The 12813-nt window shown below is 37.2% G+C and overlaps 2 protein-coding genes across 4 annotated transcripts in view; one reads left to right on the top strand and one right to left on the bottom strand.

Annotated features, from left to right (window-relative positions):
* ASPM (assembly factor for spindle microtubules) overlaps positions 1–5477 on the top strand; it is a 71519-nt gene extending 66042 nt beyond the window's left edge. For 2 of the 3 annotated variants that reach the window (XM_089906515.1, XM_089906507.1), the window contains one exon: positions 1135–5477. In XM_089906515.1, coding sequence (XP_089762641.1) covers positions 1135–1237 — 103 coding nt within the window. In that variant the 3' untranslated portion in view covers positions 1238–5477. The remainder of the gene's footprint in view (positions 1–1134) is intronic. The other variant, XM_089906518.1, reaches the window with a different exon arrangement.
* Positions 5478–8019: 2542 nt separating this feature from the next.
* The window catches only part of LOC111177444 (coagulation factor XIII B chain), a 41568-nt gene continuing 36774 nt past the window's right edge, over positions 8020–12813 (bottom strand). Inside the window, exons 11-12 of the mRNA XM_022579196.2 lie at positions 9411–9621; positions 8020–8242 (exon numbers count right to left, since the gene is read on the bottom strand). Coding sequence (XP_022434904.2) covers positions 8209–8242; positions 9411–9621 — 245 coding nt within the window. The 3' untranslated portion in view covers positions 8020–8208. The remainder of the gene's footprint in view (positions 8243–9410; positions 9622–12813) is intronic.

Below are 12813 nucleotides of genomic sequence, written 5' to 3' on the forward strand. Positions count from 1 at the left end.
CTCTTGAGGTTCATCCATGTCGATGCATGGCTTAGATTGCATCTCTTTCTTCACAGACTGCTGTTCCACGGTAGGGGTATATATACCCGCTCTGTTTGACCACCCCCTAATTCACAGATGTTTGGAATTTTCACTGGAAAGAACAGGAAGATGGAAGTGCATATAGTGGTAGGGATTCATGTGAGGAAGGTGGCTGTGATGCCGTTTCCTCAGTGAAGAAGGAGATCATAAACATTAGCTCAGAAGCAGATGGGGGACGGTGTGGAGGGGACATTTGGAAAGAAGAAAACAGTCATCTTGGGGAAAGAGAAAGGAAGCAATTTCTAGGTAATTTCAATCATTGGCATAAAATCAGCCAGCCTGGTTGTGCAGGTTTTCTTTAGCAACATCCAGCTGTGCAGGAATGGAGAAGGCAGATACCTGGATTCAACTTGGAATCCACATAGAGCTTTCCAGTTGCATTCAATAGGGAAGAGCAACAATGGCGTTAACGGCATTTGCAATGGAGATTATACTGAGGGACCCAAGCTAGACGGGAGGGAAAGGAGACCAGCATTGTGCTGGGTGACAGGCACGTGCTGAGGTCCCCTGAAGTGGACACCACAGTGGGAGGAAGCTGTGAGCCGTGGAAGTATTAAGTCAAAGGGCGTGGATGAACCCCAAGGGGTGGTTCGGGCTGGAAGGCTCAGGCTGAGCAGTCGGTGGCCGGGCACTTTCTGAGGGTGACAGCGGCTGTCTTGTGATTGTGTGACGGGGGGTGTGCTGAGTGGACCCAAAGGAAAGGGGGCAGAAACGGAGAGGTGAGGGGCGGGCTCTTTAGCTACAAGGCTGCTGAAGTTCTGAGATGGGACAGGAGTTGAGGGAAGACCAGGAACCAGGTTTACAGACAAAACGCTGGGGTTTGGTAGCTGAATCGCCTGAGCTTCGAAGGAGCCAGGATCATCCTTCAGGGAAGATGGAGAGAAATAGTCTAAAGTCGTAAACGGCCATAACATGAAGCCTCCCACCTGCGTGAGGGCCTGTGAGGGAGGTGATGCGTCCAGGAGGGACCACGTTTCAGTTAAGACAAAGCGATGGATGTGAGTCTTCTAAGAGAGGAACTGGATTAATGCAAGGTTTTTATTCTTCTCACAGACTTAAACCGGATTGGGTTTTGAGAAGAGATAACTTGGAAGAAATCATGAATCCTCTGAAAGCTATTCAAATGGTGATGGACACACTTGGCATTCCTTATTAGCAAAGGCAAACGTCTCAGTATGTACAGGAAAAGAAATAGGAAAGCTGATCACATGTATGGAAAGTGCTTTTGGCTTGTTTTATACAACTTTTAAAATCTGACTTTGTATTAAAGTTAAAAAGAGGTATGTAACAAATAAACTTTTTATATTCTTTGTTTCTTTTATTTAATAGCTTTATGCAGATAACAAACTAATGTCATGACATGATTCCAACACTGTTATCTATGTCTGTCGTCTTAAAATATTATATTAGTTTGAATATAATCATATTCCTAAAGAGAAAAGATTAGCTTATTATTCCTGTTTTATAGGTAAATTGAGGCATTTATCTAAAACAAACGTTGAAAATTTAAGATTCTGCCAACTCACGTAGAAGTGAGGATAAAATAATCCCACAAATGCCATAGAGAGCACCCCTGTTTCCTGACTGATGGGACCATCAAGATGGGCAAATGAGCCGCTCTGAGGAAATTAGACAAATTCAGCCTACCCTTTCATATATTAAAAACTCCTGACTTTGAACTGAGTGGGGCTGTAATTTGACCTGGGAAGAGCAAGTTATTGCTTGTAGTAGAAACTCATTGTCTAGTCACTGAGCACAGACCTGAAGATGATTCAAGTGTTGAAACATGACTTGTTATTTTCAGTAGCTTTGGGTCACTGTTACCAATACTGAGCCAATGTGATTCCAGAGCCACAGAAGGCTAATTCCAGTGGCTGTTTGCAGTCTGATCGGGTCCCAAAGACTGTCTAGCTATGGGGGCCAGGACAGTTTTAAAGTGCTTGAAATAAATCAGTAGTAGCTAGAAATGGAGAGACCATTTAACTACTTAACTTTATTATTTTGTTGGAATGAGGATTAAACCTAGTCAGAGACTGTCGAGATTTGGTTAGAATAAAGACCATATTGACATATTAAAGAATATATTGAAAGTAACTAGAAATTTTTAGAATTTTTTTTTTTCTTCCAATGAAGTGTTTGGAGTTTGGAGAACTCTTGTTACTTAGAATATGCCAAATACTATAGTTTTTGTTGACTCTCCCAAATGGTTTGTTTTTCTCTTTCATTTAACAGAATTTTAGTGTAAGCAATTTATTTACTTGGTAAATTATACCACTAGGATATATTCAACATAAAATGTTATTGGTGTTAATTTCCTCTAAGATGGTTATAACCAATTAGCATTTGCACAAGAAATATTTCTATGAAGTTATACGTGAAAGGTGATTTCCAGATGTTCAAAGTTTTTCTATTGTTGGAACTCAGACTAAAAATTTTTAAATTGTACATAATATTCTATTTTCATGTGAAGGATATTCCTCTTAAATGTATGTGATAAATCCATGTCAGGATTCTAAGGCTTCCTGAAGGCTTGGAAGGCTTGTGTGTGTGTGGGGGGGGTTGGAAGGAATGGTTGAGAGGTAATTAAGCCTTTTTCTTTAGAAGTTGCTGTTTCCTACAGAGAGATTACATTGTATTAAAGAAGGAATATAAATACGTTAACTCCAATCTAGTTCTGTGTTAGGTGAGTTTATTACTGGTGAAGTTAGGTGAATTTTATTCACCTTCTTGTCTGTAATTAACCCAGATTTCCAGTAGATGTCATTACAACCATAGAGTGTCATTTTTAATTTAGTGGGGTTTTTTGGTTGTTTTGTTTTTGGTTTGGTTTTGGTTTTTTTGGCCGTGTTGCAAGGCATGTGGGATCTTAGTTCAGTTCCCAGCCAGGGATCGAACCCATGCCCCCTGCAGTGGAAGCGCAGAGTCTTAACCACTGGACCGCCAGGAAAGTACCTAATTTAATTTTAAATGTATACATATATAAAGTTACATAGTTATGATTTTCGCAAAAAAAAAAATAATCCATACTTTTACAACCTTGGAAAATTTTATCTATCCCTAATATATAGCTTGTTACCCATACCATATTTTGGCTTAATGCCTGAGAGGAAGAAATTCACATTGTGCAATCTGTTATGCAAAATTGTTGAATTTTTCTCAATAGGTGATTTTTTTCCAGGTTTCTTATCTTTATAACTTCTAATTTTTCATTGTAGCAATGAAAGCCTAGTGCATTTAAAAATCTTTGCGGATAAAGAAAATACTGTCTTTTGGATCACTTGTTGCTAGTAGCTAAGCTTGCTAACAGGCTTGCTTTTAATTTTAATATTGTTCAGCTGCCACTGTTTCTTGGTATAAAGAAAGAGTGATAAACTATTGTAGTTCTGCTTTCAACAAAGGAAGAATTCCCATGAAAATACTTTGCTTATAACCTCCTCACAGGAGGTAAGAGTAATGCAGATGAATATTTACTTACAATTTTCATTTGAGGGCGTGTGTATTTGTGGGTGTGTGTAAAAATTTCCAACCTATGTAAAGGAAGAAGGAAATAGTCCAAAACCTGCTTATTTCTAGGAATACTTAAGGGGGGTCTACATAAAGCAGTGCTTCTGCACCTTGCATAAATTATGGACCCTTTTTTTCTCCACTTATACAGAAGCCTATTTCAGAAACCAGTCTTAGAGAGTAGAGTTTTATTCTATGAATAATATTCCATTATTACTGCAGATACCTTTTGTATTTGGAATAGTGATGGTTTATTTTGAATTATCTAAATGAGACCAAAATGAAACTTGATCTAAACTTTGCCCTTGCTTTGCCAAAGCATCATTAATTTTCATACCTGCTGAACATTGTTGGAGTATTAGAAACAGGCTCTTCCTGCCATCAGTAATTGTGATGGATCTTTATTGAGGTACATTTGAAGAACAGTCTGGTGACATTTATATTCACCTTAACAACGTTATTAAAGACATAGGTTACTCAGTGTCTTCCTTCTACTGTTACTCTCTCTCTGAGGCTGTCTGGGTTCCATGGTCACTTTCCTACAAGATCTTTCAATTCCATGTATGTTTCTATCTGCTCTAAAATAAGTGCTGACCTACTGGACAGGTAGCAGTGATCTGCTTCCCTCACACCCAGTCAGCTTTCGAGTGAAAATCCATCCTGATTTGTAGCCTCGCTCTCAGCATGCAGGTGTTTGCTCTTCAACAACCTCCGTGAGTGTGTCTGGACCACATTCTTCTGTTTGTATATCACATAATTTTGTCTTGTATCCTAGACATATTGAATGTTATATTGTGGAGACTCTGGATTCTCTTCTAGTCCTCCAAAAAATAACGTTTTTAACAACTTGGTCGGCTCAAGCTGAACACTGATTTTGGGGTGGCAGCTCAAATCTTATTTCAATTATTTTTTATTCTTATCTGAGTTACTTTGAATTTGCCCAATACATAGATATCCAAGAGTCATTTGGAGATTTATGTAGAATTTACACACGAAATTTGGGGCCCTCTCTTTGCTCTCACTAGTCTGATCTACCCGTCCGCCTCCTTTCTCAGTGGATGTGACTGCCCCACACCCGCTTCACTGGTACCTCTGGCTAGAATACTGTGGGCTTTTTCTTTTAGTCCAAGGTTTAACTCCATTGCAAACGTGTTGATTGCAGACTTCTCTCAGGCAGTAACCTGTAAAAAATGGGTTACTGCCTGAGAGAACTAGCTCCATTACCTTTTTTGAGCTGAATCCTCCCGTCCACAATCTGCTATTTTCCATTCTGTGCATCCATGTATTTGGTTTTCTGTTTTGGGTTGGGGGTTAGTTTGGCTTTTGTTCAGAGCTTATAGTTCTTATCTCTTAGAATTTTACTTGTGCGTATTCATAGCAGAAGTTGAAGAGGTTGTTTATCATCTGTTGTATTCTCCTTAAAAAAAATACAATTTTACTTTTAAAACATTAATTGAGGACATTAAATGTGAAAACTCAGATACAATGCAAGGTTGTGAATGATGTCATCTTCTCCACAGAGAGTTTATTGTGCTCCCAGCTGACAACTAGGCTAGAAACACCAGCTACCTCACATCACCTTTATCCAATTTAGGTTGAGACAGTTTCAAGATGGATTTCGGTCCCTAGGCAGGCTAGTCTATGTCTACTTCTCACCTACTCTTATTTTTCAAGGCCCTAGAGTTTCCTGTTCTCTTACAGACTCTGAAAACCACTGTTCGGTTTTCTAAACCCCAGGGTCTGTTGATAGCTCTGCTCATCTTCTTTTTTTTTTTAACGTCTTTATTGGAGTATAATTGCTTTACAGTGGTGTGTTGTTAGTTTCTGCTTTATAACAAAGTGAATCAGTTATACATATACACATATCCCCATATCTCTTCCCTCTTGCGTCTCCCTCCCTCCCACCCTCCCTATCCCACCCCTCCAGGTGGTCACAAAGCACCAAGCTGATCTCCCTGTGCTATGCAACTGCTTCCCACTAGCTATCTATTTTACGTTTGGTAGTGTATATATATCCATGCCACTCTCTCATTTCGTCCCAGCTTTCCCTTCCCCCTCCCTGTGTCCTCAAGTCCATTCTCTACATCTGCATCTTTACTCCTGTCCTGGCCCTAGGTTTCTCAGAACCATCTTTTTTCTTTTTTAAAAAAAAAAACACTGTAAGCATCTCATTTCAGTCACTGACTTCCGGCATCTTTAATTTGGCGGACAAATGCCTTCCTCTACTCTCTCCTTCCCTCCTTTCCGCTTAATCCAGTATGCATTTTTATTAGCTTCTTGGAAACACCATGCTCTTTGCTGTTTTCACGTGTTCTTTCCTCTACCTGAAATGCTTTCTTTTCTCCTTTCAAACCTCAGCCTCCGTATTACCTCCTCAGAGGAGCCTTTCTTGGGCATCCAGGCCTAGGTTGTCCCTCCTGGTCTTTGCTGCCTAAGACAGGATCTTTCCTGACACACCACATCTTGTAATGATTTGTTTAATATCTTTCTTATCTACCTGGAGCACAAGCTCCTAACAGCAGAAACAACGTGTCCTATTCAGTGCTTTACCTCCAGTGTGGAGCCTCAGGCCTGGCACATAGTGTGTGCTCAGTATTTGATTCTGTGTGTGCCATTCCTTCTACTTGGAATGTCTTCCCTAGTCTTGTAAACTTAACTTTTTCCAGGAATCTTCCTACAGCCCAGTTAATACCAAAAAAGTTAATTGCTGCTTCCTCAATGCCACTCCTTTTACATGCTCCATCGCTGCACTTTTCACACTTTTATTGCTTTAGCATTTGGAGTTTACAAATTGGCTGCTAATGAGCCACGATGTGAGTCACAGATTTTTTTAGGCACCCCGCCATATAAAAATCAGTAGATTTCACAATTAACAAATCAGAAGATATGGCAATACTGGATAGATACAATATTCCCCCATGACAATTATCCTCCTTGAGCGAAAATTCTGTTTCCTGGGAAAAGCAGGTACTCAACATCATTTATAAATGGATTCATTGATGAATTAATTAATGGAAAAAGATTAATACCTTTTTTCAGCTTACAAAACTGTACGTACCATTGCTAAATTACTTTTAAAATGCAGAAACCCGCATTTAAAAACGAAAATCAGGAAGCTAGCAAGCTACCCAGGTTAAAGAGAGCATGCTGTGAGCAGTTCCCCAGAAATACCACTAGACCTGCTTCACCCATCCACGTGTTGTGCCTGCCCCCAGGCATCAGACTTTATGACCAATAATACAAGTTTAACTCTTTTCCTAAACTAAGTAGTTCCTTATTGTGAGTTCCTTGAAATAATGAGCTGAATTTTATTCATCTCTGAATCCTGCGTTACCTAACATGATTCCTGGGACACCACACCTGATCAGTATCATTTCTTAATGGACTGGTCGAATTAATTGGAAAGGATGAATACTTTCCTATTGATATTTCAGTCAAATTTCAATTTTATGAGATCCACTGTGAAAAACTACTCTTGGAGATTAATTGAAATAATGCATATGAACTCAAGGAAGGACAGTTCTAAAACATACATGCTTGAACATTAAATGAATTCATGTTTAATCCACAGAGCTAAGTCCTGGTGTGGCTTCATTTCCAGAGAAGCTCTCATAGCCCAGGAGCAGGAATTGTACATTGGGGTTTGAAGAATGCCATCATACTGGGAAAATAAGGTCTTGCGTTAGAAGAACTGAAGACCTTCTAGGGAGGAAAAATGTGCTGTTCTGGGAACAACAACCGGTCCTAACAAGGGTACTAGAACCAGGTAGTGCTTATGAATGAGCCGTAATAACAACTGGGTAACTCTCTTTCACACTGAAAAGTGACAACGCAGTATTTCAGGTCAGGCCTCTGACAGGTCCTAGTATTACTGACACACCCTTTTTTTGGTGCTTGCAGGTCTCTCTGACTTCAGGTTTTATTTTTCAGAATCTGCATGATTCCATTAATTACCCGATCTAAGAAAAAAATTGACGGTGTATAATATAAAAATAGTAAGGGTTGTTCTTTTTCATAGCTGTGTTCTCTGGGCAACATTTAAACATGTGGAAGGTTCACTAATTCACAAACCATTTGATTATTAACAAATGGTAGCTAACAGTACAGTTAATTTTAAAAGTTCTTTACACTTAAAAAGTCTGAAGGGCAGTCTCGGCTCATTTAATAAAGTAAATCCTCTAACATGATGTATAGTTTCTCAGCTCTAGTGTGGCTGGTTCTTTTGAATAAATATTGAACTCAAAGTAACAGAAAACCCTGATATTAACAAAGACGATTAAAGACGTGTGAATTTTTGCACATATATTGAAGACAATATAGTCCAGTGAACTGGCATTAGGAACCAGAAATATTTTGATGTGCAGATTGATGTTTTAATAGATGAAAGACATGCATCAAAGAAGAGGTCACATGTCAAGTCATCCAAACCAGAAGTGAAACAATAGCATGTGTAGCTTTTATTTATAAATAAAGAAAATGTCCAGCGTAAACAGTTTAGATTCAAATCTTCATGCAAGTAAAAAATCAGAGGTTTTTAATTCAACATTTTTCTTCTAACAATTATGTTTTATAAAGGATTTTATGATGTGTCAAAAATGTTATTCTTCTTTTTGCCATTCATTTTCATGTTCTTAAGGGTTCTTGATAAGACAACATCCTTGATAAGAAAAAAAGAGAGAGAAGGTGGGGGTTGAAATAAGCATCATTTCTGGTCAAGTATTTATTACAGTCTTAGCCCTTCAATATTTCATATAACTGGTCCTTGTTTTAATGAGGTACTGATAAAAGCAAGTAACCATCCCTGGTAAATTATACCACCAATTTCTTTTTAAAAACTCAATGTCGTTAACTACACTAACACCATTTTCTACAATTTTTTATCTAAGTTACTTATTCCTTTTTCTCTTAGAAATAGGAAATGCAAGATATAATAAAAAATTTAAATAGCACATACATTTTTCTACTCTGATATTCACTGCAATTAAAAATAAAAAAGTTTTCCACTTGTGTGTGTCTTATGAATTTTTTTCTAGAATGTTCCAAGTATCTAAAAAACTGTCCTTATGTAGTTCATACATCTCATTCTTTATAACCATTAGAAGAGTACCACATGCACTTTTAAGTCATTTAAAAATGTTCTTAGTTGAACCTAGAGTATAATTCCCATTTTATACTGTATCTTCAAAGGGGGCAAAACTCTGACCCAATAAAATGAATTACATTATTTTATTGCATTCTTTTAACATTTCTCTAAGAAAAGAACAGGATTGTTTTCCATTGATCAAGTAGTAGAAAATATATTTTAAAAATTGCTATATGAGAAAACACTTCAGAAATAACTTCCAAATTCTTATATAGAACCGTGTTCCTGAAAACAAATACCATAATTTTAATCTTTGTTATTGACATGCTCTTCCCTCAGTATCAAGTTTGTACAACTGTGTTTCCCATCATTATTACGAACTTCTAATGAGAAATGGGAGAAAATGTGATTTTCTCTTATCTCAGGACATGTAGGTTAATTTTTCCACATTTAAATATTGCTCAAATTGATTTATTTACCCGATTGCCAGAGTCACAAATATCAAATAGCAAACAGTGCTTTGACTTTAGACCACTCAGAAAGCTTGTTGAATTAGTTAATACGTCTAGGAGTTGGCTTGGTTTAAAAAAATAAAGACAACGTGATTTTTTTCCCCTTTATAATGACCATAAAGTAGGACTGTTGTAGAACCTAATGTTTCTGAAATTTATAACATAATGAATCTCATGAATAACAACCTGAACAGAAAAAAAAATAGTTGCAGGTACAAGCCTCTCCTTACCTTTCTCTTTGAATACATCTTGGATATTTTAACTGCCCTCTGTCACATTGCACTCTCAATTCCGATCCGATAATAGGAAACTCAATGTAAGTATCTCTCTTACAAAGAAACTCAATATACTCGCCGTGCAAGATATATGGCCTATTGTCAAAACTCCATTTCAGGAGCAAATTATTACTTTCCATTGTATCAAAAGATAATGTGCAAGGTTCTGAAAAAAATAAAAAACCAAGAAAACTATCTTGATACCTCTCAGTATTAACGGGAACCATTGTGTTGCTTTCTCATAATAACCTTAAAATTCCCAGGCATTAGAGCAGCAAGTAAGTTAGAATTCATATTCAAGTCAGAAAATATGTTCAAAGCTCACAGAAAACAGCCTGCCATTTATCTCTGTTGCCCTGAATTTGGAAAAAGGGTATGTCCTGCCAGTTACTGAGCTTTTTGCCATTAAGATTTGCAAAGACAGAAGGCAAAAAAGGTGTTTTTTAAAAAACATTAATAGTTAATAATAGTCATTGAAATAGTGTTCTTTTTCTTTTTTCTTCAGAAAGTGCAAATAAAACACCCATGAGACAAACCATTGATGGTTGGATAGATAATATTTTATGGAAATGTAGAAACAAGCTAGAGTCTCGACACTGACTCAGAATTTATGACCTGATGTATAAAGTATATCCAAAGTAATTAACAGTTTCTTCTCTTTTAAATTTCAGTTATTAAGGATTATTAAGATTGGATTGAGATGCTTTAAATTTTAAGCATTGACAGTATTATTGTGTCCTTCTCCTTATGCATTAAAACAAAACAAAATAAAAACTTAAGAACTAGGATACCCAACAAACTTCTCTGGTTTCTTTTCCTTGATAAAAACATTGGTATTTTTAAAATACCAAATGTCAAATCATGTCAGAAAATGGGGCTGCTTGTGTTCATATTTGCCTCCTGGATGACTGAGCACCAAGCAGTTGCTTCTGAGATAAATAAAAAGGTCCAGAGTTGCTAACAGAGCAAATGAATCATACAACTGACACGCTAAAATACTTCTTTATTCAGTCGTTCTCAAGTGAAGGCCTGTGTGTCAGATGTCATCCTAGAAACGCTATAGATAGAAAACAAATGACAGGAATGATTAGAAAGAGTCTAACAGGATCTTTATAGTCACTAAAAAATAGTTTTGAAAATGAGGTCAAATGGTACTATTGTTTAGAATGTTCTACAAAACATGCAATTTAAATTAAAACGAGTTCAAAATTGTTTCACGGAACTTCTGCTCTCAACCATGACAGAGTAACCTATATCAGACCAGCACTTCTACTAAGAACTAGAAACTCTGAAAACAGACCCAAAGCAAGTATTTCAAGGGATCAGAGAATTTTCAAGGCAGGCAGTACTCCAGAGGCTAAGGGTCTGGTAAAAGCCCATTCAGATGAGTTCCACATTCTGTGCCATTTTTCTCTTGGGGCTTTGTTGATTTTCAGCGCAAGCTGAGAGACTAGATACAGATGGGCCAGCGACAAACACAGAGCCAGAAGAGCTGCTGGAAATCCCACGGGGTTGAGGATAGAAAAGTGGGTCAGCCAAGACAGCCAGGACTTGACGTGTCAGAGCCCAGAGAGATGGGAGGTATGATGAAATGAGCTTGATACTCTGCCCTGGCTTTGCCAGGGGGGCATCTGCCTATTCTTGATTGTGCAGAGAGAGAATGAGGAGCTCAGTTTGAAGTGAATGGAAAGCTACAGTGAGCAGTGGCCATCTCCCAGGAATATCAGAGCCAGGCAGGAAGGGGGACCTTGGTATACACACCAAACTCTAGTGAAGAACCCTGCAGGGTACATTCTATGAGCAGGAGCAAACAAAGTTCTGAAAATAAGCTTAGAGAAAGCTTTGTCTCTCACTGAATAGAGAATAAATTTCCCTACACTATCAGCCAGAAGATGGGATGAGTATTGTCTGGAATAAGATGGCATCATTGTCTCAAGATCCTAAAATTTTATCCACACATAAATATTTGATATTCAATCAACCATTAACAGAAATAGCAAGAAATGGATCTAGAAAATAGATATAGCTTACAGATGATCCAGATATTGGAATTTGCAGACAAGGAGTTAAAAATAAATAATTGTGACTAATATGGTCAAGAAATAGATGTTAAGATGAAGTCTTTCATCAGACAATTCAAATCTACAAAAAAATATGAAATGGATATTCTAGAAATGCAAAGATAATAGTTGAAATTGAGAACTCAGTATACAAGTTTAAAGCAGATTGTACACATCTAAAGAGAGGATTCATGAACTGGAAAATATATCAGCAGAGAATTACCAAACTGAAACAATGAGAAGATAAAAGAAAAGAAAATATTGATTTTAAGAGACAGGGGACACTGGAAAAAGATGTAACATGTGTTTTATGGAATCACAGAAAGAGTGAAAAGAGAAAATGTTAAAAATATTTGAAAAGACATTAGCCAAACATTTCCAAAACCTATGAAAGATATCAAGTCACAGATTCAAGAAGTCCTACCAACTAGGAGAATAAAATGCACAAAGAAACCAACATCTATGTCCAACCAAAATAACCTACTGAGAAGGCAAAGAGAATCTCAAAGGCAGCAGAGTAAAAGATGCTTACTTTCAAAAAAGTACTATTAAAATGGTCTTTGACTATTTAACAAAAAGTACAAAAACAGAAAAGGATGAAATGACATCCTTAAAGCATTGAAAGAAAATAATGGACAAGCTAGAATTCTATATCAGGCAAAAATATTCCTCAAAGGAGAAAAAAAAAAAGAGATTTCCAGACAAACACAAACTGAGAAAATAATAAAGAACTAATTTTTTCAGGCATACAATAAATGAGAAACGGAGAAAAACAAGAAAAGGTGAGGTAGATAGCCTCATCCACCAGAGGGCAGACAGCAGAAGCAAGAAGAACTACAATCCTGCAGTCTGTGGAACAAAAACCACATTCACAGAAAGAGAGACAAGATGAAAAGGCAGAGGGCTATGTACCAGATGAAGGAGCAAGATGAAACCCCAGAAAAACAACTAAATGAAGTGGAGATAGGCAACTTTCCAGAAAAAGAATTCAGAATAATGATAGTGAAGATGATCCAGGACGTTGGAAAAAGAATGGAGGCAAAGATCTAGAAGATGAAAGAAATGTTTAACAAAGATCTACAAGAATTAAAGAACAAATAAACAGAGATGAACAATACAATAACTGAAATGAAAACTACACTAGAAGGAATCAATAGCAGAATAACTGAGGCAGAAGAACGGATAAGTGACCTGGAAGACAGAATGATGGAATTCACGGCTGTGGAACAGAATAAAGAAAAAAGAATGAAAAGAAATAAAGACAGCCTATGAGACGCCTGGGACAACATTAAACGCAA

The sequence above is a fragment of the Delphinapterus leucas genome, chromosome 1 (assembly GCF_059928025.1).
Source record: "Delphinapterus leucas isolate spDelLeu-1000000601 "Yukka" chromosome 1, BTC_Dleu_Yukka2, whole genome shotgun sequence".
In the NCBI taxonomy this organism is placed as follows: domain Eukaryota; kingdom Metazoa; phylum Chordata; class Mammalia; order Artiodactyla; family Monodontidae; genus Delphinapterus; species Delphinapterus leucas.